This window comes from Falco biarmicus, chromosome 11 (genome assembly GCF_023638135.1).
Source record: "Falco biarmicus isolate bFalBia1 chromosome 11, bFalBia1.pri, whole genome shotgun sequence".
Classification (NCBI taxonomy): domain Eukaryota; kingdom Metazoa; phylum Chordata; class Aves; order Falconiformes; family Falconidae; genus Falco; species Falco biarmicus.
Window position 1 is genome coordinate 13,829,128 of NC_079298.1, and position 27,098 is coordinate 13,856,225.

General features: G+C 39.7%; 1 protein-coding gene across 2 annotated transcripts in view; it reads left to right on the top strand.

The window, feature by feature from the left end:
- Nucleotides 1-27,098, top strand: part of EIF2B3 (eukaryotic translation initiation factor 2B subunit gamma) — a 102,222-nt gene that overhangs the window by 16,805 nt on the left and 58,319 nt on the right. For both annotated transcript variants that reach the window (XM_056356270.1, XM_056356272.1), the window contains exons 4-5: nt 2,923-3,082; nt 8,727-8,838. In XM_056356270.1, coding sequence (XP_056212245.1) covers nt 2,923-3,082; nt 8,727-8,838 — 272 coding nt within the window. The remainder of the gene's footprint in view (nt 1-2,922; nt 3,083-8,726; nt 8,839-27,098) is intronic.

The following is a 27,098-nucleotide window of genomic DNA, read 5'->3' on the forward strand; positions in this document are numbered from 1 at the left end:
TTCTGCTTGGGGTGTGTGCTTGCTGGGTTTTTTTAATCAGTTCATGTTGATTCTTATCATCTGTTTGTATAATAGTTTGGGGTTGATGTAATCATTGTTACATGTAGTTTATTAAGAAATGTATATGTGTGTGTACTTAGGTGTTTGCATAATTCATGAAGTCAAGTATGTTCACATACCCCTTGTTAGCACATGAGTGCATGTAGTAAGTACGTACTTCTCTTTGTATCAGTGGCTCATTGGGAAAGGTGCACTTTATTTATTTGGCATGTATATATGTACAAAACCCACAAGCTCTACCATTTATTTTCTTTCTTCTACACCCACCCTAAAAACGTAAAGAAAAACACACACTTCTGCTAGGGTTCTAGGATAGTTTATTTTTTCATTCAGCCATTAGTTTATTCGTTCAGGAGTTGTACACTGGAAAAAAAGTGCATCCATTAGACAGTGAGGGCTTTATTGGGGGGGGGGGGGGCTGTGTTTCAAAGGGGAGGCTGTCAAGTCCCAAAAGAGCCTTTCATGGTGTATTCTCAGCGTGCTTCTGAGGCCACTGCTCTGCTCATCAGGAGGAGAGGCAGAAATGTGGGCTTTACAGAGCAACTGTGTGTTTCACTGGTCCCTGCGCTCACTGACGTTTATTTACATATTGGGAGAGTAAATGGGTAGAACAGATGGCAACCAGACATTTGGTGGTTCTGTTCCCGTATGCTCCTCAGGGGTCTTGCATTCAGTTTTTGCAAAAAGCTTGTCTTATAGTGAGGAGAAAAAACCCAGGAGCCGGTTCACAACCATGAAATGCTTGTTGGATTTTTGTTATAGTGACAGATTAAAGCATTTAGTAAAATGTGAAATAATTACAAGGTTTGTTTTACAAGTCTAGATACTTGTTCCTTAGGATAAATCCATTGGTCTGTCTGTTTCTCTCTTTTTATTATTATTTCTTATTTCCACCACTGGAGTGAATGCATTTAGATTTGAAGCTGGTGATCTCTTCCTTCTACAAACTGAGTTTGAAAAGTACAGGTCTGTTTATGTGCGCCTTGGATACCTTTTGGCCTTTTGTGCAAATACTGTAACTCAGTTGTGCTCTTGTAAAAATAAAATATCTGAAAATTTTGCAGGCTTTCCCAGGATATTTAATATATATTTCTTCACTATTTACAGTTATGAAGCTGGAGATTTACTTCCATACCAAGTTGAATTTTTTTCTTACTTTCTTTGTACACACTGGAACGTTGGAGCAGGGCAGCTTGCTTTAGTGGTTTAGGTTGTTTAGGTTGGGGGGGGGTGGGGGTGGTGTCCCAATATGTGCATGTTGTTTGTTTTAAGGAAGTGATAATTAAAGCACTTCTGGGCAAAACTGTAATATAAAATACACATTTTGAAAATACGTTAAAAGGGGTGATGCAAGTCAGGTTTTGAATGTGTAAAATTCTCAACCTGCACATTGTTCCTTCCTGTAAAGCAGCCAGGTGTTTCTCAGTAAAGTGGGGAGAAATCAAATGGAAACTGAAGAGCTTGACCTTTTGCACAGCATGCCAAATCAGCAGTTCTAACGGTTTGTGATGTGATGAATTCCAATGACTTATTGGTAAACACAAGAAATTGGCTAGCATTTGTAGGAGAACCTGTCAAATAATGTACATACCAGACCTCAGTTAGTCTTACCTACAGTGTGGAATCTGCTAGTATTAGATAGTCTGTAAAGCAAACCTTTCTATAATAAGTCTTTCTGTTAAAAAAGGTCAATGCTAAACTGGTTCGCTTTTAATGAAAAAGTAGAATTACTGATCCTCCATGAGTTAATACTGGTTTTACCAAGTATTTTCTCGTGCCTATCGTTATTTAATAATGTCTTTTTAAAAGACAAAACTAAGAAGCCATGTCATGCTCTGCAGGGGGACTTACCACAGTAGATGGTAGCACAAAAAGTGAAAATGGTAAATGTCAAGAAAGAAACACTATCTTCTTTAGAAGGTTGATCATTAACAAAAAATAAAGTGGAAACTTGCTGCTTTTCTGTAGGCCATGCTGCACAAATATTATGTTAGGATTAGTTTAAATGAAGATAATTGCTGAACTAGTAGATTTTTGGCAGTATATTCCACAACCCACGTGAAATACAGAAAATTGTTTCTAAGTAAGAGTATATTGATAGTGTGCATGGTTAATGAAGCTGCTAGGTCTCGCTCAATATGTGACAATGTTTCTGTGATATATGCACAGTTCTCTTAAATACTTTGTGAGGCACTTTGGAATCCTTTGAGATCAAAATTAAATAGGACCTAACTTCCTCTTTTTTTCTTTTTTTTTTTTTTTTAATATGGTCTTGCTGGTTTTAGGAAATGTATTTCTAAACTGAGCCCACCATCGCAGTGCAATTACTGAGTAAATCACATCCTAGATAGTCTTTGCTTTTTTTTCCCTCCAGTAAAATAACATAGTTTAAATATCTTTTCCAGCGGTTTGTAGCCAGATGCAAAGTCAGCTAAAAAAGATTTCTTCAGAAAGATTTCTTTTCTACATCATTATGTAACTAAAAGTAGCAGTTGTAAATACTGCAGAATTTCATGGCAGTCTTGAAAGCCGTGGCTTCTGTGTCCAGGTTCCTTCCCTTAGGAGCAGATGATGGCAGTTTAGATGGTCACATATTCTTTATAGTCCAGAGCTGGATAAGCATTAACTAAATAACTAATTTAGTAACAGCAGGACTCAAGAAAAGTGAACTGGCGAAACCCAGTAACGATTTTCGGAAAAGTATGGACCCTGTGTTTTTTAAAGTAAAAACCAAATAAAATTAATTTTTTTAAAAAAAGGAAAAAGTTATGAGTGGTTTTGTTGTTGAGTCCTCAAATGCTAATCCATATGTGGTCATTTGTATCTCTGAAAGGGTTTGGGTTTTTTTTTCTTCTTTGACAGACGGATGTCTTGGTGTTGAGCTGCGATCTGATCACAGATGTTGATTTATATAAAGTTGTGGATCTCTTTCGGACACATGATGCTACTCTCTCCATGCTGATGAAGAAAACTCATGAACCCACAGAAATGGTACCAGGACAGAAAGGGAAAAAAAAGCCAGGTATGTAGATAGGAATACATACATTTATTTATTAATAAATTATAGTGAAACCACTGGTATGTATGATATGTTTAGTTATCAGTCCCAGAGCGAAAGAAATAAAAAAGCTACAGATACCCTATTTTTCCTTAGATTCCCTGGTGGGGGTGTGACTTCTTTTTTTCCAGCTCAGAATTAAGTATTAGACTCGTGTAATCTTGCAGGCTCTGATCCAAAGCTCACAAGAGTTAAGGGAAAAGCTCCAGGTGACTTCAGTGAGTTTTGGATCAAACCCTAAATTTTTGTTACATATGAACATTAAAACCGTTAGGTTTTTCAAGAGTGCTAAGCATCAGCCAAATTGTAGCTGGGAATTCTACCACTTACTGTAGGGACCAGCATTAGGTGAGTAACAAATACTTCTAGAAACTCTCCCCTCTTGTGGTATGTACTGAATTACTCTTCTGAGATCACATGCAGGAGCCTTTTGCTAGGCAAAATTCCCACTGATTTCAAGGACTTGGTTAGATGCTTATCTTGTCCCTCTTACCATAATATCTTAGTACCTTGTAATCTTCAGTGTATCTATTCTCACAACACTGCTGTAAGGCAGGGCAGGGCTATTATCCCCATTTTACTTATATGCTAAAAGTACTAAATACCATACAGTTATTCCCATACCATACCTCACATTTTCTTTTAATGATATCTGTTAAATTGCTGAGGCTTGATTATTGCCAGCTTAGTGGGTCCTGGTCCATGATTAAAGCTCAGAGGCATTACAGTAATATGAATAAGAAAGCATAGCTTCAAACTGTTTGAGAGGGGAGTGAAATGCAAGCCAACAGTTGGACTACGTGTGTGTCTGAAAGTGGAGGAAATGTGTTTTTAAAAGAAAGCTGCTTAGACTCTGCATGAAAAGATTTTCTGGAGCAAAGTGTAAGGTTAGTAGGGCTGAAAGCATTTAGGACTTGGACTCTCAAACAGCTCTGAATCCTCTATTTTTGAAAAAGCAATCTAAGTGATAATGGCACATAAAACATTGTCAAGAGCACTACTACAGCCACAGAGTTGAGCTTTCAGGAGTTATAAACTAGTGGGTTGGTGGTTAAACATCATAGAGCTGCCCAGTATGTGAGCTCTGAGCACAGAGCGAGGATGAGGAGGTCTATGAGGATAAACAAGATCATCTGAAGATTCTTCACAATTGTAAACACATCAGGTTGCACATACATTCTTAATTCACTTGGTTTTTAATGTCTGTGTGCTTGACTTCCGTAGCATAACTCTTCCTATGTGACTTGTTAAAATTTGTGTGTGATTTCTCAGATCTGTGAAAGACAAAACTTGAAAACATTAAAATTCCATTATGTGGAAGTGATTTGACACCCACAGTGTCTTTCTGTGGGTCTTGATGCTAAGGTCTCCTACTCAAAACTACTCAGCTTGAGCTGTCATGGATAGCACTAGTAAGTTGTTCTCTATGAACTGCCTTGGATGAGACATGAACTCTACCAGACCTTTCTCAATCATTTGCTGAAAACAGGGGAGTGCCAAGACAGGAATTCAGCGTTTTTCTCCAGGTTCTGGAGAGGGGCAGTACGTTTTAGGGAGTATCAGACCCTCCTGCCTTTCATTTCTACTTGACTGAATGCGTCCTGTTGCTGTCAGCATAGTCCTAGCTCATCCCTATTTCTTTTCCCATGCTGGCTTCTTGCCACCACCAGCCTCCATTCTTATTCTTTGCTAAGTCTTGGGCTTCAAGGATCTTTGTCAAGAGTCCAGCATCTCTTTCTCTTATATTACTCTTTTCTTTCACTACCAGTCCCATTCCCTGTTCCGCTTCTGACTTCTCATCTCAACCTGCTTCATTTATTTGCCAATAATCACCCTTTTTCCTTCTCTTCTGATTCCTGTCTCTGTGGTCCAGTGTCCTTTCACAGGCAGTCCCAATTTCTACCAGTTTTCAGGGACTGCTTTCCCCCCTCCTTCCAGCTTGTTTTGCAGAGTCCTCATTTTTATGCTTTTCTTTCCTCTCACCCTTGTGAGCTTATGAGTTTTATTTCCTTGTAAAAAACAGGTTGCAAAAACAGCACATCAAGCTTTTTCCCCTGGAGCAGTCATCACAGCGTGGCTGTGGAGTCTCATGGCTTGTGTGCTTTGCTTGTACCACCTCATGGTTACAGAAGACCTTATATGTCACCTGCTGTTTGATCAGTTCTAGGAACTGAGGAATTGAAACAACCTTTCTTTAAGAATAACGTGTAAAAAAATTTGCAGCAAAAGTAAAAGTCTTGAAAGAGCACATGAAACTGCAGTTTTTCAAAGATTTATAGTGGAGTCAGATGGCAAAAAGTACACTCCTGATACACAGGTTAGCAGCGCTTACTGAATGTCATGCTGCTTCTCTGAAGAAGTGGAATACCAGAGCTTTTCAAGGGAAGGGCCACCTAACCATTTAAGCTTATACTAAACACTTTTTTTTTTTTTCTTTAGCCTTAGAAGCAGCTGAACTGTTCTCACTGAATTTTCCAAGCATTCCTCTTAAGCCAGGCACCTGGCATTGGAAATTTCATTCCAAACAGTTAAATGTGATGAAGCTTATAAGCAACTGAGGACAAGATACTAACATGGAATGTGCTAGGCAGCTTTTCATAGTATGTGGCATTATCAGCGCCTTCTCTAAATGTGACATATACATGCTTCTATGTACTTGCACTGTACTGTTCAAGTGTTTGAAATGGATCCTTAGTCCTGACAAGCCACTAGATACATCTGCAGCTTTATTTATTGTTTCACGGTTCCTACAAATTCATTCACTTTTTGAGAAGGAGCAAGACTTTTATTTCACATGTGTCATGGAATCTGATATAAAGTTGTTGCTTTTGCAATATTATCGAACATTCAAGAACTGTGGTAGAAGGAACAGTTTTTAAATTAACATGAATTTCAGTGTTAAGCAGTTATCAATTCATACTGGTGGTTTCTTGAAATGCTTGACATTACTCAGCTGCAAGTTGCAGAGTGAAGTTCATTGGGTTTTATATTTTTTTATGTTGGCAATAATAATCTCATTGGCTTTTTTAATTGATTAATAAGAGGCATGGCAATAAAAGATAAAAAGGCAGAGTGCTAGTGAATGTTAGTAACCCAAATAAACAGAGTGTCAGGAGTTCAGACACCCAGAATGGAGCCATGTGCTTAAAGATGACCTGCAAGGGACTGAGTGGAAAAGAGTGTCTGAACCTTTCTGTGTATAAAGAAAGGCAGAAAAGATGGGGATGGTGACTCTTGTCTGCTTGTTTTTCTTGTCTTGAAAGCAGCAGGCATGTCATCACTGGTATTCCCTGTGTTTGCCAGAAGACCTCTTGGTGGTCTTGCAGGCTGCATCGTGTGAATTCTCTCCCTTTAATTGAAAGGGTGGGGATAGTGAATCTTTAACAAAGGTGTCTTTTTCGCAAGTGTCAATTAATTACATTTGATTAAAAAGCATTTTAGAAAATCTGACTGAAAATTATTTCTTCTCATCTCTGAATTGCTCAACTTCCATTCTTTTGTGTTGTCATGATTTCTTTAGGTCTTTAAAGCCCTTAAAATTGGTGGGGATCTAATTTCTAAGGTAATTAATAAATGGCAATAGCTATGTCAGATCCTTATTTATCTGTTTTGAGGAGGAAAACCACATCCTGCATTCCATTTTTATACTTTAAACAATTTTGTAGTTACCATCACTGCAGCCTTAAGGATTTTTTCTCATACTTATCTTGCAGTGAGTTTGTAAACAAGTTGTGTTTGTCGTTCTGCTTATTTACTCCTTAGTAATTAATGCCAGTATGATTTGAAACAGCACTCGTGTATCTCTGAGTATGACTGATTTTAGTCATAAGTTTCGTCTTTTCTAAATTACAAAAGTAATGCTGTTTATTGCCAGCATACAGGGAAAAACCTGACCTGGCATCTGCTACAAAAAAAAAAAAATTTAAAAAAAATAGTGCTCCCACAGGGTTTTGCTGTCTGTTTCTCACCTATCCACACAAGTGAGAGAAACCGGTTTGGTGGCATGTACCATGTACCTGCTCTTGTTGTCATCAAGTTTCCTTTTTTCCTTTTTTCTTATTACGTAGAGCTTTGCTATAGCAGTGTAATATGTTGTGTTACTGTGGGAACAGTCAGAAATGGGCAGCCGAGACCTGAACTTTGAGAGAAGTAGCTTGATGGAGGAAAACTTGTCACTGTTGTGTTTCTAGCCTGTCAGGAGATCCCAGTTAGGTGGCAGTGGCAATGATTGATTAGTCCCTACTCTCAAACTTCATCACCCCTCCTTCGCATGAGTTTCAGCACTGCTTTCAAGACTTATTTCTGAATTCGTACAGCAAGTGAGCTTTATCCTAAACGTACTTAATTTCTTATAAAGTTACATGTTCAGGCCTATTTTTGTACTTCTTTGCTGTATTATTAATTTCTGAGAAGGGATGGGGGGGATTCGTAAAGAGGGTATGTTTGATCACTTGGATCAAAGACTCCCAATAGGAGAACTTTCAACAGGTGCGTAGATTTGACTCTATTTTGATAGCTATTGCTATAGTAACTCTGAAGGAAAAGGTAAAATAAAAAATGGGGCTGAACTGGGGAAAATGGGGTTAAAATAGTTTGGCTGAGAAAAGATCTTAGAGAATTAACTACTTAAAGAGCATGCTGTTACTCCAGTGTGGTTAAAAGCTTAGAACTTAGGAGATTGAGTATTTGCCAGTTTGGCCCAAAATAATAGTATTTAGTGGGAGAAAAGAAGGTTTTGTTCAAAGTGTACCATGGCATTCTTGTACAGTCTGTGTTCCTGTAATGATGGTTGCCACCAGAGTGATGGCTTATACTACAAAGTGCAAGTTACAATAAGCTCCCACCACTGCATTCAGATGTTGTGGAAAACTGTTCAAAAACAAGTGCTTTACATGTCAGTAGACCAAAGTCACTATTGATACACAGTCAGTGATTGCAGGAGGTGGGAATTGCCACAATAATATATGTGACTATGAGGTATTCTCTTGGGTGGCGGTTTTATAAATAGGTCTTTAAAGCAAGTTAACCCACCCAGAAACATCAGCGGTAGGAGTGTTAGAATCTATACTTTTATGTGTTTTTGTGTATGTGATTTAAGTTTTCTATTGCTATCAGTATTTATTTGAAATAGGAGATCAGTTGTAAAGTAGTTATGTCTTAACTGAAATAATAATCCTCTCCAGACCACCTGATTCTAATGAGTGATTTACGATGGGGAAGAAGCAGTTGGACTTTGAAGAACTCTCTGCTTGCCTTGGGTTTGTTGTTGTGTAAATTCAGGTAGCAGTTTTTAAAAAGAGAGAGAGACAGAAGGAAAGCACAGCTCAACATGGGAGTGTTGCGTGTCAGGACTTGTAGTTGGCATTTTCATAAAAAGGATGCAAAAAGCTTGCAGGGCCAGAGTTGTGAATGTTATGCTGTGTATCAACTACCCTGACTGAAAATAAGTTAATAAATATTGTGGGTAACTTTCGTAAATTCACTGATTTGCTGGGTTAGTCTGAAACCTAGTATTTCATATTTCGGGGGTGGTTGGTGGTCCCATTTGTCTTTCCAGCCTGCATTAAGACAGGGTTATATAATGATTGTGTTTGATTTTCTACTTCAGTGGAGCAGCGTGACTTCATTGGAGTGGATGACACAGGAAAAAGATTGCTCTTCATGGCTAATGAAGCTGACTTGGATGAAGAACTTGTCATTAAAAGATCCATCCTTCAGAAGTAAGCTTATGAGTCCTTGTTACAGAAGCTGAACGTGGGATGGGGGAAAATAGCTGTGTACTAGGAGTGATGGTTAAAGACCAAGTAGGATGAGAAGGGAGGAGGAAAAGCAGCTTCTGCAATATTCAGGGAGCAGTATTTTATTATTCATTACATCATTACAACCAGCTGATAGGCTTGTCTGATACCTTTATTGTGAAAAATTCCAGGGACAGAAAAGGAATGGGTGCAAAGGTAACTCCTTGAAATGAAGCCAGTATTATAGCTCAGATAACAGTTTAGATTCAGAAATGGTAGACCTACGTCCATAAATGAAATGCTAGTCTCATTGGCAAAGTCCCAAATGGATTTACAGACTATCTGAGCTAGGCCCTCAGGATTTCATGGCACTCTTCTGCGTATAAGGTACAGAACCTCAGCTATCTTTGCGGGCCCAAAAGGATTCATTAGAGAATCCATGTTTATATCCACCATTAAACTGCACTGGGGACTTGGATGAACTTATTAAATACGCAAGACTAGCGAGCTTCCTGCACAGTGTAATTCATATCCATTAGTAGAAGAAGGAAAGATGGCTTGTTGCTCTTTACGCTGTTCTCAGCAGTGGTTTTAGTTTTCTCAGACACACGTTGTCTGGCATCTTCTGTAGAAAGCTCTGCTGGCTCCTTGAGAGGCCAGCCTTTGTAGTCTGTCCCAGGCTGACAGACTTTCACCTCTGTGAGATTAGACACCTGTGGGGCAGCCATCTGAGAGCTGGGAAATTCATCCATGTGAACCCTGTCAGTTAAGGATGCGGACATCTGGGGTCTGCTCTCAGATAAATCTCTTCTGTGAAAATGCCTCTGGTGTGTGCTGTAGGCCACAGCTAGGTGTAATCTTTCCTTGAACATCCCGCTACCAGATGCGAGGGAGGTGCTGTATGCCCATGGAAAGATGAATGCTCTTCTGCCTAAGTTTAAGGATTACCCTTGAAGGAAGGTAGTCAAGAGTGAGCCTGTTAACTGCTGTGATGGAAAGAGCCTGTCCCAGCACGTTTCCTCCAGTGGGGCTCTCATGGGTTTTTCTTGGGCATGGCAGGGACCAAACTGCAGACAAGCCTTCTGTATGGTTCTATATAGGCTGATCTGCGTAGTGTAGGAAGTTCAGCACTGTTGCATTCGGTGGTTTTGCACAAACAAAGGCTAATAGATCTATGTAGGGCTAGAGAGGAATATTTTTATCTGTTGTTAGTCGTGGGCTTGTCTTTATGGTTTTCTCCTAGCACTAGCATGGCTGTGGTATAACAACTTAGAAATTGCTGTAACATGTGTGATCTTAGTTGACCTCTGATTTTACAGGTTCATCTAACCAGAGGATTCTCATTCCTGTTACCCTATAGCTAAATTAATCAGGCTTTATCCTGCAGGCCAAATGTTGCTTTTAGGAACACCTGTTCAGTTACATTGTCTTCAGCAGATCTTCTTGAGCATAACTGTTTTGTGTTTGGTAAATGTAGTGTTGGTGATATACAGATGGGATAAAAATCTGTGTCTCCCTGTCTTTCTTAGATTTCCATATGCACAGCTATGAAAGGTAATGTAAAGTGTTAGCTACCCTTCAAGTAAAGCCCATAAATGATATGGTAGTCTGGAAGCACAAGGAGAAAAGATCTGCTAAGTGTTAAAAAGAAGGGCAAAAAATTAAGATGCTTTGAAGCATCACGCAGAAGCATTGGGCCAGTATCCACCTGGGTAAGCCTCTGACATCTGGAACTGCTTGCTGTGGGTACTTGTGCGCTCTCTCTGTTTTACAGCTGCCATCTTGGAGAAGCTCTGAGGGAAGCAAAACAGTATATGGAAATTGTCAAGTATTTTCAGATGAGGCAATTTCAGGGTAGCAACAACTGTGGGAGCTCTAGGAAGACAAAGTGTTGGCAGCTAATGATGTTTTAACCACTGTGTTGTCTAGACCTGCTGAAGCCCTGAGTTTCTCATGTGAGAAACAAAAGCAACACTTAAAATGATCTTTGAAGTCTTCTTTTTTTTTTTTTTTTAATACATCATAGTAAAGCAAGGGGGGGGGGGGGGGGGGGGCAAGCCCAATCTCGCCATCTTCATGGATAACTGGAAGTGACTGCCTTTCAGCTACCATGTTGGCCGTTTCTTGATCTCTGGACTTTGTTTTGATGAAACAACAGGCTTTGTGGCAAGATGGGAGAATTTCCAGTACACTCATTTGTTCCTCTGTAAAATACAATAGACATCTTGAGGGTGTTTCTTTTGTTTGTTTTGCTTTTAATGGTCCCTTTGAAGGGCTATAGTGGTCTTGTTACATGAACTCTAGAACTCGTTCTGTGCTTGTTCTGCTCTTCAGATCCTTTTATTTTTCTATTTTCTTTTTTCTCTCCCTTTTTAAGGAGGGAGGTGGAAGGAGGGGACAAGGAGGGAGTGGTGAAAGGAATGGGAAGAGGGAAGATTAGCTTTTCTTTAAAGATAGGAATCTTGTTACTGGTAAAAATCTAGATCCCATACAGAAATGGTTCAAAAGACCTTTGGCTTCCCCTCCTCACAGGAGGGAAGTTGTTGACAAAACATCCAAAGCTGTAGAACGCTAATTTAAATCCTTGAAGAAAAACCTTTTTCCTGACCTTTGCCTTCCTCCTATCATTGGATTTCACGCTCTTCACTTTCCTGCCATAAAAGAGCAGCTGGTGGGGAGGGACAAGGGAAAACACACATTCTCCTGAGTACCTGTTGAGTATTAAATATTTATTTGCTCTTGACTCAGGCATTTTGTAATAGAGTGTTTCAGAATGAAACATTTTAATAGGATTTCTAGGTTTGTGGTATAACCTGTTATTCTTATTCTCATTTTGGTTAGGATTTCTTTTCCAGATTTGTTGTTTTGATTTGTTTTGGGGTTTTGTGAGTTGTGGATAGCCATTCTGGTTTTGAGAATGCCTCTCCTTGTTACGCCACAGAAAGGAGTCTGGATTCTGCTCCTCTGGGCAAAGCTTTCCATCCTTCCCCCCACCCCCCCGGTGCTGTTAATCACCCTAATGACAAGTCCCACAGGTAGCATCCTCTCTCCAGTAAACAAGTGCAAAACAGTATCAAATACATCCATCCAGATCCATTCAGGCACGTTTTGGTGTGCATCAGGGTAGGGCAGGAGACTAATTTATTGGTGGTGCCTAGAGAGACTAATGCTGCTGGGGGAAACATTTTCAAGGAAATGGTTCCCTGTTTGGGTAATGAGAGCTTATAAAAAGCCATGAACAGCCTGCGCATGTCATTCACTTTGGCAAATAGTTGCAAGATGAGATACGAGAATGAAAGAAATACAGTTTGGGGAAGTTTTGAAGCCAACAGGGCCCTTTGAAGAGAAAAAAATAAAGTTATGTGCTCATCCCTGGAGTCTGGTTTTGCTGGTGACATCTCTCTGACTTGGATCTTGACAGGATGAAGGAGTGAGGAAATGATGAGAATTCCATAGCTGCCTCCTTTGCTTTCGGAGGGGGCAAAAGTATTTGTTTTCAAAGCACGATTACAATGGACAGGGAGCCTTTTTGCTCCACCTCTGATATTTACGGTCATGCAAAGTGAGACAGTAAAAGACACCTGTTGGAGCAGGTCTAAATTTGGAGCATTTCCTTTTAAGATCTTGTGGGCTGTGTAAGGGTGAGTTCAGCCTTCGTGGGTGTTCTGTCTGCACAGACGCAGGTGCAGGGCTTCTCCTAGAGAATATGTTAATAAATCACCGTGACAATTCCAGCTACTTATTACCTCATGTGCTTCAGACAGAAAGGAATACCTCATCTATAAATATATACAGTACTAACATTAGTAACCTTGAAGTAACAATACAGATCTGTTTTTAAGATACTTTAATAAAAAGAGGGGGGTAAGATGGGGGAATTTTTCTTCCTTTTACCCTTGCATCATGAGACTAAAAATGAACTGTGTAGTATAATTTTAAAAGTCGGTGTTGCCAAGTAGGTAGGTAATGGGAGTTCAGGAATAGCTTTGATACACTTGATTTCCTTTCTGTTGCCTTGGGATATTGCCTTTTTTTTTTTTTTTTCTGCTGATAATTTGTTTTAAATAAGTGGATCGTATATAAACACCCTGCAACTTCCTTAGTGTTTCTGTTCTCTGAAACTGCACTCCTTGGGGAATTGGCATCTCTAAAATACTCTGCCACTCGTATGGTGGTTCTTTTGGGTTTTTTTTTCATTTAAAATCTACTCTGTGAGAAAGGCTGGGAATGACACAGACATAAGGAGATGTTCCACTGTGTAAAGCATCCTAAACTAGATGATGGGCAGATGTCCTTTTTCAGATCCAGCTGTGCTGATGAAGGGGACCACCACCTCCAGCTTGCCCCAGCTGGGTGTATGATCGAGTGCTTCATAAGCCACATGTGTCAAAATGAGTTTCATTATGTTTAATAGATTAATCAGCAGGACTTTGATAACTTGGTTCTTTATACTTTATGCATTAGGGAGTGGTCCCCACAAGCAGTGCCACTGGCAGGGAAGGGAGGGATGCAATAACCTAACTCCGTAGGAGAATCCTGAGGAGCAACTCAGGACAGACCAGGAGCAAAAACTCTGCTGGGCTCAGCTGTCTACAGGATGAATCTATATGTATTAGCTTTGGTGATGGTCCCATGTTGGAAAAATCAGTAGTTTTCGCTATTAGCAAACCTGTTACTAAGTTTCCTTTTGAATTCAAGTGGTATTTTGAAGAATGCCATGGAAAGATGTTGGGTATATCTTCCCCCCTGCCCCCCCCCCCCCCCCCCCCCATGTGACTTTCAGAGAGTGGTGTGTAGATCTTCATGTCTTTCCTGTTATTTCAGATCTGCTATTGTCACACATAAAAATAAAATTTTTGGACTAGCACCCAGAAAATAAGTCAGGTTCTTTTTGGCTTGTCCATCACAAAAATAGAAATTGTATGTGTTGATTTAGGTAATAAACCTTTTGCAGATGCACAAACCAGAAAAGAATCTGGTTCCCCTTCCCAGAATTGAATTGGTTTCACAGTACTAGTAGGAATTTAGAAAGTTGTAAAAAGTTATTTTACCAGTAAAGCAAGCAGATCTGACTGTGAATCAAAACAGGGGGACTAGGACTATTGAATAAGAGGGTGTGATTTTTACACACTTAACTTCTCAGACTATAACCACACTTTAAAAATGTTGATGTAGCTTTAATCATACTTCTTTACAAAAGAGGATTTTGCTGAACATATCAGAAAAAGATATTGGCCTCTAAGTTGTTGTTTGAGCCATGAGTTGAGAGTAGATGTTCTCAAGATGCTATTGGAGGTCTTGTGTGCCTGTTTAGAATTTTCTCAGTTCACTAAGAGTAGCTGCTGTAAATAAAAGGCATTAATTTTCTCAGAAAGTTTGCCCTTTTTATTATGAGTTTAAACTTTGCTCAACTTGCTCTGCTTTTTCTGTAAGTATATTGGGGATGAGGGTAGCCTTCAGCTTCAGAAACAGAGTATTTTTAAAATGATTTATTATTTCTAACATGGATGTAGTCAAATATAAGGAAAATATTTTAATTTGGTGCTTTTGTATGTTATGCTTGTACAATAAATGTGAACATACTATCAAAGCAGTAAGTGAGACATTGACTTCATATTTTAAAGAACATGCTGCTATTACCGATTTTAATACTCTTGCTTCCACGGGATTTTATTGTGGTTTTCTGCTGCTGTGTTATTTTGCTCATTCATTGGAGGGGGGTTGAAAGGAATGTACAGCATATCCAGGTCCTGCCATGTCTTGACAGCTTGTACAGGTAAGAGGCATGAGTTTTTGAATCTGGGATATTAGCAGGAACTTCTATTGAATGTAGCTATAGAAAGACTTATTGGCAACAGATTTAATTTTGCTGCAAGATTCTTGCCAGCATTACAGTATGTGTAAGACTAAAAGCAGAGTGTGGTGCTCAGCATTTGGTTTCTAATTGTCAGTAAATGTATGTTGTGCGGATTGTCATTTGTCTTGTCTGTCTGCTGCAGTCTCAGACCAGCACTTAGCCTGGGATTCGGTTTTGCTTTTCAGAGGTTCCGAAGGAGGGAGGGATGACTGTATTGCTTGGACACCCTCGAGTCCATGTGACTTGGTAAATGCAGTGCTCTGGATGAGTCATCAGGTTGGACAACACTGAAGCTGAATCTCATTGTTACTCTGAGCCAGGCTTGGGTCTTGAAAAAGACGACAAATGGTCTGTTTTAGAAAGGTGTCTTAATACTTTAGTACAGTTGCCACTGTGTATTTTTTAGCAATGTTGTGAGTTAATTGGTTTCACAGATTTGATGGGAAATGTAGCCATCACCAGTTGTTTTTGTAACTTATTTTACCCCGATTGATCTAGGTGTAACCTATATGATCTAAAGTTCCTCTGAATGGTTTGGTTAGGGGAGACACACAGAATGATCAATTATTTGCTTTCAGTGTATGTTTTCAGCCATGGTGGGAATTCAGTGTAGCTGCCTGCTGAAATCTTAGCGTTTCAGCTTGTGCCTGGTGATCCCAGAATGACCAGTACGCAACAGAGGGGCACAGACTCCTTATTGTGCAGTTGCGATGGTACAGAGAGGAAAAAAAGCCAAAGGTCAGAGGAGTTATCCCTGCTTGTGTGAGCGCTGTCAGGCTCTCCCCTACCACATGTCCGCCATGTGTTCCTCATCAGCGGGATGTGGAACTCCATGACGCAGAGCAGACTGGAATGCGGAGTTAGTTAACACCCGCCGTTGGGGAATTTATCAGCCAATGTGGACTATGGGGGGGAGGAAACGACCTAGTTTAAAGCAAAGTAAGGGTGAAATGAGGCATGTGACTGTTCCTCTTCAGTTAAAAGGCCTGATTCTGCTTGGGGCTGAGGTCCTGGCTCATGAACCCAGCCAAAGGTTGTGGTTCCCTTACTGTTCTGTGTTTCTGGTGGTTTTATTAATCCTGTACATTGTCATGCCTAGCAGTGGGCTGGAGGGAAATACCCTTGGGATTTTTGCAAGGAACCATTCATCCAGTTTATTCTAAGAAACCTGGGCTTTGAAGAGCCTTTCTTTCATCCTGGTCATTGAGATCCCAAATCACTAACTTGCAGGGATACATAAAAGTGATAGCCTCTCCATTAAAATTAGCTACACTTGCTATCAGCTGAGCTGTAGTTGCATAATATTTTTAGTGCTGATTTATTACACTTACTTCATGGCTACTGTGAACTCTAACCTGGATGATTTACTGTAATGTTTAGCACTGCTAAGAATATTGTGGAAGTCCTAATGGAAGGAGTCAGAATACACAGTTAGCTGGTTGAAGGTATATGTGGGCCCACAATTCTTATCAGGATCATGTTCTGCTTTACTTGCAGCAAATATATATCTTTCAAAATGTTTCCATTCATTCAGAATACAATGCTGAATTCCCTCTTGAATAGCCGTAGTGTGGTTCTCCCCAAACAGCATTGTGCTGGCAGTTTCTGGAATTACACAGGAAATGAAGAGCATAGCAAACTTTCCTTTCTCTTGCTAAGACATGCTCCCCGGGAGTTCTTCCAGTAGATCAAGTAAATAGCAGAGATCTATTCCTAAGGGCAGCATGTCCTCTATGTTTCTGCTTTGAGAAATCCTAATTTTCTCTGGCTTTAAATCCTTCCTTTCTTCATCAAATTTATTGCACCATTTCCCCAGCTAGAGAAGATTAGATAGAGATTCTTTTTACAAGCAGTAAAACTTTTTATCCACTTGTCTTAGAGATTTCTTACAGGACTCTATGTAGGATATACTCTGTTAAGAGGAGGTAGTTCTTAGATCTTGATATGTGAACTGGCAATGCAGAATGCTTTATCTTGCACAATTACTCATTCTAAGTGTAACTTACATGTACCTGCATATTAGCTGGCAACAACTGCTGGTATTATTTGGGTCGATCATCATGAAATTGTGTAACCTTTTAAACAGACCTGTTGGTGGGAGGGGGTGAGTGGAGGCTGAAGATTTTGAAAAATCTGGGTCAGACAATATAGAGAGATTTTAAAGGGGAGCAATTTAGGGCCTTCAGACAGAAAAAAAATTGGCTGACGGACTTTAATTAAACTCCAAGGGTTGGAAGCAAACCAGTAAGAAAGCAAGGGAAATTTAAGTTAAAGCTCAGCTTCTAGTTTTTCTGCATATAAATCTTCCAGCAGCTGGTGATATTTGCAAGAGCACAAGAGACTGTCTTTCAGTATTTCCTTTGATATTTGCCCCCCCTTTGCTTTATTATTCCCAAGGACTAACATTAAATATCATTTCAGAGGCCATGTGTGTCCCTAACTTCTCTGTCCCATCTCTGTGGTACGTGTGTTCATACATGTATACATATATGTGTAATATATTTTGTTCACTAACGCATTGGTACAGCATTTGTAGAACTAGGTGTAATTTTTTTGTTGTTTTTTTTCCCGAAACGAGCTACATCATTTCTGAATATACCTCTGAAATTCCCACTTCTGTGACTTTGAGCCTTAGCCAGGTAGAATAGTAATAACAGAATCACAGCCAGCAGTGCCATAAATTTCAACTAAAGTATCAGGCAAGAAGTCTGATTTCTGTTTGTACTGTTGTTAGAGATATTTATGCAGGGCAAGTCTTTCAGCAAGTGTGATTATTTTCAGAGAGGCCCTCTCTCCACTCTTGCATTAGAATGTGCTGGGGATGTGTGCAGGGAACGGCACCTGATGAACAGCAGCTGGACAGAAGGAATAAAATCCCTTGGGAATGAGACTTTTCTTTATGGCCGTTTTTCACTTCTAAGGCCACTTGAAAAATATTGTTCTTCAGGTAGATCTCCTTCGTAGATCCCTGGGTTAGCATTTGGGTGCTTGCCATTTTCCCAGACCAAGAAGCTACTGAAGACTTAAGCTCTTCCAGTAGAAAAAGTATGCAGGCACCTATTTTGCAGCAGCAGACACTATTGAAAGAATAATGGACCCTTCCCACGTTCAACTCCATTCTTGCACTTGGTCCTAGACCTCTGGAGCCACTGTGCTAGCAAATGATTACATTCTGGTTCTCTTCTGTAACTCTTCTAAACAAAATGTTGAGACATTGATTTATAGAATTTAGATTCTTTTGTTGTCAGTGTAGCTAAAAGTAGCCTCTGGCTATTGAGGGGATAGATCAGTGAGACACATTAGTGCTTGCTGGTTATGCTTTTCTATATCTTACCCTTTGAGGAAATAGTATATATTTAAGATTTAAGGAATAAGTCTCTTGCATGTGTTTGGTTTAGATGTACCCCATGACAGTGTAGCTCTAGAATGTAGGTTTCTGTGTGTTTTCTGATTTACATTATTATACGAAGAAAGCAACCAGAAGAAAAGTAGTCTTCGGCATTTTTTTTGCTATGCCCTTTGATGTTTGTCAACTGAAAATAAGGGACTGTGATACTACGGATGTTATGTAGATTCCAGGCTTTCATAATGTGGCAGGGATAACCTCATGCCTGGGGTGAAACATTGACTTCTCATGTCCTGGGCAACTATTGACTTAAAGGGTTTGCAGAAAAGTTCTCCGACCTTACTTCTCAGTAATCTATTCTTGTCTTTGGAAAAACCCAAAGTGTTAATCTTTTTGATGGTTGTAAAGGACCCTTGAAATAAGCAACATTTGTATTTACAGAGGAAGAGTTTTCTTGTTCTACAGGTGATCTAGTGCTGGATAGGGTAAAATTTAACATGTGAATTGATGGGCTATCACCTGTTTACATTAAGAATGTTGTGTAATTAATATAGAAAGAGATCTCCCTTCTTTGCGGTCTTGAGAAGTCCACTTAATGTTTGTCTCTCGTATTTTCTTCACTTTTTAAAATTAACACAATATTACTGTTCTGTCTCATAAGGGCATAACCCATGAATGTTTATGTCAGTAGTGTAAATGTAGAATGCTGCTCTGAGTACAGGGTATTTAATTATTAACTTTCCTATATTTAGAGTCAGAATAGTTACTTGTTAAAATGACCTGCAGGAAGCAGCTAATCTAACACATACAGCATGAGCTACAGATCGTGTTTAAACCTGGATTTTTAGTTTCAGCACTTTTATTTCTTCATGTCAGATGCCAGTAGTATTTAAAGGTATTATTGTATAGTTTATTGTGTGTTAACATTGTTGTGTGCTGCTATTCTTATCACTCCACTGTCTCTGATTTCTTACCACTGTACTAATTCTCGTTTTTCATACAAAAGCACTGGTCGTACAATGAAAAATGAAATATGTTTTCTTTTGCATTAACAAGCCACTACTCCTGAGCGTACATGATCAGATTTGTAGATGGGCATTCCTTGCGTGCGCATGAACTGGTTTTACAAATGCTGGCTCGAGTCTGGCACAGCTTATTGCAGTGCACCTGAGCTAACATGCGAGTGCTGCTGGGGCCAGGCTGGGCTGGCAGTGATATAGCTGGGAAGACAGAGCAGCTCCTGAGCTAGCAAGTGGGGGCTCAGGGCACACTGTGGAAGTGCCAGAAGGACTCAGAAGGAGCCAGTTCTGGTGCAGAAACAGCAGTGTCATCTGGGCTTTCTTGGGTCCATATTACTCTGGATAAAGGAGAAAAAGCAATGTTCACATTTCTTTAGTCCTTGCATTTGTTCGCTGCTCTCCACTTCCAGTTTGGCCACCTGAGGGCCAAAAAAAATTAAATTCTGGAATAAGAATTGTGTTTTTGTTACCCATATGTACAGCTTTGGTCAGCACTTTCAGGTTCCAGCAAAATGCAAATATCATACAGGAGTATAATCTTCTATAGTTCTTCAAATAGCTTACTTTTCACAGTAGAAAAGTAATTACCTTTTAGAAGGTGATCATTCCAAAGACTAACTGCTTCCATTTCTCCTAAACAGTTTAAAAGCATGACAACTATCTTTTGCAAATGATCTGCTGTAAAACATATGAGTTGATTGGGCTGCTGTGTGTGAGCGGCTTCTTCATTTTTTAATGACAATTTTTTCCATAAAGAAGAGTTAGTTTTCTGAATGACAGGTTATGGTAATAAACCAAGGTAATACTGCTCTGCTAAATAGTGGCTTTATAAAGATATGATGAACCTGTAAGTCAAGAGTGCCACAAACAGCAGAAATGCCAAATACCAGAGCTGAAGCACAGTTGAGTAACCTGCTGCAAAAGAGTCTGTCACTTTACCTGTTCCTTCATTTCTGTGTTTTGAATTTGTAACTGATTGATTTACCATCTCGAGGGCAGTGGATGCAACAATATGAACTTGTACATATGAGAATGGTGTGTGGATACAAGGATATGAACTTGTGCATCTCTGAGAAAGATATCTAGTACTGAGCATGCATCTTTGAGTGACTGAAAGCTCATAGCAGACTGCAGCACAACAACGCAAAGGCTGGTTTTGCTTTGATGCTCTTTCTGTCCTTTGAGTTCTTAATTTTTCCTAAACAAAAACACGTGTCTACAGTGGAGGTGACTTGCAGATTCCATTCAGGACTTCTGGAAGGCTTCAGTCTCTTGCCTGCCACATGCCTGCATACCTGCTGATGATTTTGGCTCCTCCTGCAATTACAGTAAGAAGACTGGCCATAAATGTTAATTAAAGTCTCAATGGAAGTACCCAGGTCTTGGGTATCTTAGGATACTGCTGTTTCCTAAGGTTTCCAGATATGTTGACATGTAGCTGATGAGTGTTTTTCATCATTGGTCATTGCCTGAAAATTTACTGTATGGTGAAGAGGTGAAAGCTGAACCAAGCTATTCAGTATCCAAACACTTGAAATTAATGGGGATTATGGGAAGCTGTGCTGCACTGTAGTGATTTGAGGCCACAACCAATTTTGTGCTGTGCGCATGGGAGAGTCGAGGACAGCTTCAGTGTGCAAAAGTGGAAGACATTGGGGCCCTGTCTTTGCAAAGGCTGATCAGATTTCTGAGTGTAAGTTTGCTGGTCCAAATTGTTGATCCCTGCTTGCTGCAGGCTGAGTAGAGCATGGGTATGGAAAATTAGACGAAGTTATGAGGAGAAAAAATGATGAGCCTCAGAAGCATTCCTTACAGATTGGCACTGACTTGAACTTGCATGTTGTCTCTAGAAGTGGATAATAGCTTCTTACACTCTTGGTTAAATACTTGTTCCCAAAATTCTGGGATGTTTTGGCTTTTAAGCCTAACGTGAAGAAGGACAAGCAGCCGAAGCCTGCACTAATGTGGATCAAAATAAAGTAGGAAAAAAGTGTATGAGAACTACTAAATTCTTAGTAGTCTTGCTTGTCACCTTAAGGAAAAATGTCCCCCTCCCTGCCATTGTTTGTGCCCTGAAGAGAATCCAGTGTTCACATATCTGAGGAACTAATTCGTCATCCAGTTGAATAGTAAGACCCAAAATTGAGATTAGCAGTTATCAAAAAGTAAGAAGCAAGTGCTCTGCTGTTACTTTATAATTCTGTGATTACGTGCTAAGCTGAGATTTTTGCCAGTCGCATTTTTTTTATGATTTCTGAGTACTGTTCATTAATGTAGTTATTCTAGTGCTGAATGACAGCATGTTTTTATGCACTGCTGTCACTTCTAGCTTCATTTCGAAAGGAGAGGTGATTCTTCTTGCCAGAAGTGGAACTGTTCTGCAGTATGGTTTGTACTTCCAGAAGTTCCTTCAGGGCTTCAGTTTGTATCTGATTTTTGGCTGGTTTGCAAGAATATATGATCCAATCGATCCAGTCACATTTTTTAATTAAAAACATACGTAGTTTGTAGATATTAAAAAAGGATCATTTGCATGTAAGGAAGAGCCCATGAAAGCGTGTTTTGAGAATTCTTACCTGCACCTGGGCATAGAAAAAGTTTAGGAAACTATTTTGTGTGTGTCCGTGGTGTATTTGTTTCTTTTTTATCAGTGTACGTCAGAGGTCTGAATACGAATAAAGCATGCTATGCAGGCTAATTAAATCAATGCCTCTGTGGAAGAACTTAGTTTCTGGAATTGCTGTTGTAAATCTGAGATGTAAACAAAAACCTAGTTATTTTTATATCATTTCCCTTTGCCTCGTGTACGTGATTCTGGAAGTTGGAGAGTTATATGTTTATGCCGCTTTTTATAGCAGAATATTTGCGTGGCTGAATTTTTATTGAAGCATAATTCCTGGTTTCCTTAAAGCTGAGCAAGGCTACTGTACAGTGGTAACGCGCATTAATTTGTGTTGCTGTGAAAGGCTTTTCAATTTAAAGCTGTCAAGGCAGCAGATTGTCTTCAAGTGTTTCTTCATTAAGAGTTGCTTGCCACTTTTGCAGAGATGGCTGCTTTAGCCACAGCATGTAAATCAGGAGATTCACCTGAAAGAAGGATGTGCAAAGAACAGCATTTAGGCCATGGAATCTTACTGTCCCTCCTTCTCCTGCCCCTACATACCTGGCAATGATGCTGGTACCACGGCATTTTATTCTGTGTTATTTCACCTTTGTGCTGAGATGAGCAGTCTCCAGAGGCTCCTTTTATCTGAGGTTGGCTTTAGTTTGTTCTTTTTCGTTGGTTTGTAGCTTCCTGATAGACTATGAGCTCATTGTGCTGGTTCCTTTGAAACATGGAATGCAAAGATGCTACCTGTCCTAAAAGTTGGAAGTCTAAATGGACTTTACTGTTATGGATATAGCCCTTGCTCCCACTAAATATGGAATTCCAGCTCTTCAGAATAAACCTATTTTCTAGTGAATTCAAATACACTAAAAATCTACTATTTGTGAGGAGTGCGGCTTCCGTGGTGTGAATAATCAGACTCAGTTCTTCTGTTGAAGTGCAAAAATTCCCTTTTGTTTATTAGCAAATTATTTTGAGAGCAGAGCCCAGAAGCATGGGACTTCTAGAAGTAAACTAGTCTTTTAAAGCTTCCTGTTCGTTTTGGTTGTGCTTATTGCTTCTTACCTCTCTCTGATTTATTTATTTTTTTTTTAACTATTCTCTGCAAAAGCGACCATTGTAGACTTGGCACTTTTTAATATTACTAATATAGTCTAGAGGGTTAGCACAGGTCTTTATAGTTACAGATGGTTTCTAATACATTTTTTTCTGTATAAACTAAGGGCAGGACTGTACACGAAATCTCTGTTATTGTATTTGTGCTTTGTACTCGTGTACTTGTTGACTGTTTTACAAGCCAGTAACGTAGTAGCCACAGGCTAGGAAGCTTGCCCAGAAATCTGGCATATTTAATTAGTGCTAGTAAACAAGCAGAGTTTCAAATTTAATTTTTCCTTCTTTAATTCCTATAAACCTCAAGCCATTTAAAACTTAATTTTGACACTAGTTTCGTTTATGCAGTTGGATAATACTGAAACAGTCCACAACCACAGACGGAATAGTCCCACTCTCTTCCAAGCAAGAAGGGAATAGAAGTTGTTTTGTTTTAATAGTATTTGAGGTTGCCGTAAAACTGTAAATTATAATCTTCAGGTCATCCACTACCCATTTTCTTTTTCTTTCTGTTAAGCAAAGTGTTTTTAGATGAGGAAATTGTCCTACCATGGGTTTAGCCTTGTCAGGGAAGAGGATTGGATTTGTTGCCATTCTGGTCTTTGTAGAGAGCTGTTCTAAGAGCAAATTATGGAGGCATCTGAACTCTGTTACTTGCCATAGCCAGTTCATTGCTTCTGGGCTGTGAGGTTTCACTTGCTACCCCAGGTGGCATAAGCAACAGAAGGGTCAGTCGCTGTCTTCTCTCTTGCTTTTCAGTTTCAGCTTGTGAACAGTGGGGAGGATGGTTCTCTACTACTGCTTTTGCTATTAGGGACCACTGCAGTCTAGGCTACTGACATTTCTCCTATTTATTTCATTGCTGAAGCCACATCGTCTCCAGACAAGTAGTGTGCTGATGTCTCCTTATCACGGCAATATAATTTTGGCCAAAATCTCAACTTTGTAACTGCAGCCAAAAAAAACCCCAAAATCAAAAGATTAGTATTTAAATTTTAAAAGTACGCAGAGGAGCAGTGTCTGGGCAGCTTTGCATTCAGGAACATGGAGGGGTTTGGGTTGTTTTGTTTTGGTTTTTTTTTAAATGATCAGACTCCTGCTTATTATAAAGGCAGCTCCTACGTACTGTATTAAGAGAGTTAGCAGGTGCTGGGCTGTGCAGAGCAAGACTCTTGTTTCTGTGAAGTTTCTCAGTCAGCAGTAACCATCCCAGGGAAGGAAGTTAAACCTACTGCTAAGTACCATCTCACTGCGTTGAATCTGCCAGGATTGTCTTCTGTTCTCTGCAGTATTCTAATTGCCATATTATCACTGATCAAAAAGAGGGAAATTCCCTCTGGCCCAACCTTAAGCTGTTATTTAGACCCTAGTAGTGGGTGGAAGATGGAGAAAGATCTGGAAGTCCAGCTCTATCCTCAGTACAGTGTAGATTTTTGTTCGGTTGGGCTTAATTCTGTAGTGCTCCAACTTTAGCATCCTCCTGAAAGCATTTTAGGTGTAAGCTCAGTTTCTTATAGTAATATGAAGCAGCAACTTCTGTTATAACTATTAACAAATCTGGAAATTTTAAATCATGAGTAATCTGGTCTAACCAGAAACTAATACGGTGTGGTTGTAACCACTGTAATTACTTGTTTTAAAAAAAAACAACACAGATTGGGACTTTGGGTGGATGCTAAGCTACTCTTGTGGTAACGATGGATTTTTCTGTGTCTTGCCTTTTTTCCTGGTTTGTTTTTTTTTCCCCCTGATACTTATGTTCATCATCCCATGGTGTTTCTAATGTATTTTGTAAAATGCCAGTTAGCTATTAAAAGAATTAATCATAGTGTTCTTTGGGGTTGAAAAGACAAGATATGTCTGCAAAGTGGCTCCAGTCGGACTTTATTTCTTAGTTTTAAATTCTGCTGTCACTGTGCAAAAAGAATGCTACATGTTCTAATTTTAAGGCTTTGTTTTAATGAAGTTCTTATTTGATACCATCAAAATGATAGCTGATAAATGAAACAGTATAGGTTATTTTAAACTAGAAAAGAACACAAGTATCTCTCTATTTCTTGTGTGATGTTCCTGTTACTTGGGGTATTTTTTCACTGCAGAATTGGGCTGAGTCTAATGCTGATGATGTCCCGAGCCCTGACAGGGCTGAAATCCCCTGTCCTGAAATCTCATGGCTCAAGGCTGATGTTGCTTTAGATCCAGGCTAGCATGCTTCTGAGGATGTATCTGAATACATGGGCTGAGTCATAACTTCAGTGTGGCCAAGTTAGGGAAACCCCTCTGTTTTTTCTGTAGGGAGGCAGGATTCGTCAAGTCTGACTGCTCATACCTTAGTGTAGTTTCCCCTAAAATTTATCTTTCTTCCATGTACCCAGTCAACATTGCCAAGATACGGAGCAGCCTGTGTGCTGGCAGTCACAGCCAGGCTCCCACTGCAGTGGCAGCAGTGCCAGGTTCTTTGCCCACTTTATTTTCTGCCTGAGATAAAGCTGTTTTCATTATCTGATTAAATATTTGATGCTTGCGGTTGTTGGGATCTCATCAGGGTGAAGTGTGGTTATTATGTTGCCAAATGCTAAAATGTTCAGGTTTCAGTCTACTTGAGATGTGAAGAGATACAACTGTAAAAGTTTATTATGAATCAAAAGTGAGGCAGAAGCAGTATGTTCCAGGGATGGAAATCAAAAGGAAACAGGTCAAAGCATCAGCTGAGGAAGCTACAGACCCTCGAGGAGCAGGAGCCGAGTATAATTCACTTAGAGTAGATGAAGGAAACGAGCATTGTCAGACCTACTGTGGAAGGCATCCTACATGGGCTGGATTTGGGTAGGGTTTGGTAATTTAAACCATTACACCTGATTTTTTCCCATCTTTGGATTCAAAGCGCATGTCGTCTTGCTTTCTAGACTGTAGGTGCTGGGGGGAGCCAGATGCTGCCTTGTCTTAACACACACGTATTACTCGTCTCTCTCCCTCTCCTTCCTTCTAACCTTGATGACCTTCTACCAGACTCTTGTCAGGTTGTTATTCGTTCCCATGAAACGTAACTGTTTTGAATGCCAATATCTTCTAAAGAAAGGCTCACGTACATGCACCTTCTGTCATAAGAGCCCATTTGCTTGTCCAGCGAAGATCCTAGCAAAGGCAAGTGAGTGATCAGGTATGGCCTATCCACAGTAACAGGCTTAAAGAGATATTTTTCATTTTAATAAACTGGTGGTACAGAAGTAGGTGATTTTCATGAGGTACCTGGAAGGCTGCTCACAACAGGAAACCCAAAGGTATGTGTGACAGCTCCAGTTTGTTGTACTTCTGGGCCCTGTAAAGTGAAAGGGAAACACAATGATTATTTTTACTTTGTTTTTTCCACTTCTGCTTTTACTTGCAGTTTAAAGTTGGGGTATGGAGGATTTGTTTTTGCCTGTGTGGTTTAGTAGTCCAAAGGTATGCCGTTACCTTGAATTCCCAGATTTTGCAGATCATAGATTCTGAATAAAACCCACCTCACTTGGGAGGTGCAGAAGGTCTTTGGAGCCTCATCGAGCCAGGCTGCGATCAGCCAGTCACACTGCCAAGTACAGTTTTGTTTGCCTGAGTCTAAGCCAGTGACATAAAGAAATTGTGGCAGCCTTGCTGTGTTTAAGCTATATATTGCTAGTGACCTGCAGCTTTGACCTAGTATTCAGTTTCACTGTTTCCCATGCATTTACTGTAATTATTTGATTTAAGAAAATATATCATATGTCTACTGCGTAGCCCTTTGGGAACTGGTGTAGGAGGGATCAGCGGGAGCTGCTGTTCTTCAGTAGCCTCTGGACAATCCTCCAGCCTCAATTGTTTGCTTAAAATTTGTTCCTCATATATTGTCATCCTTTCAGCCCTGGTGATTTTAGGGAACAATTATTTACTAAGGTGAGTTTTCACGAAGCAGGAAGCAAAATGAGCTGAAAATTGGAAATGATTAGGGTTTCCAGGTGCAGACTTTTTAGTTCTTTCTCCTTCTTTAGCAAAGAAAGCATTTCCCAAAGCTTGATTAAATCTTTTAAATCATAGTTTAGCCCAGCATGAGAAAAAGAAGCTCAAATACCAGATCTGAACCAAATGACTAAGCCATGTCCGTTGTGTTGGAATTGAATTGGTTATAGTGCACAATAATCTACTTTATTGTCATCCTGGCCTTAACTGTAGCATAAGATGATTACATTGAATGTGTATAATAATAAGGCTTACACTTTGTATATACTGCTTTAAATATTTTGGCAGACCATAGAAAGAACCTTTACGTGCAAGGCTTGATTA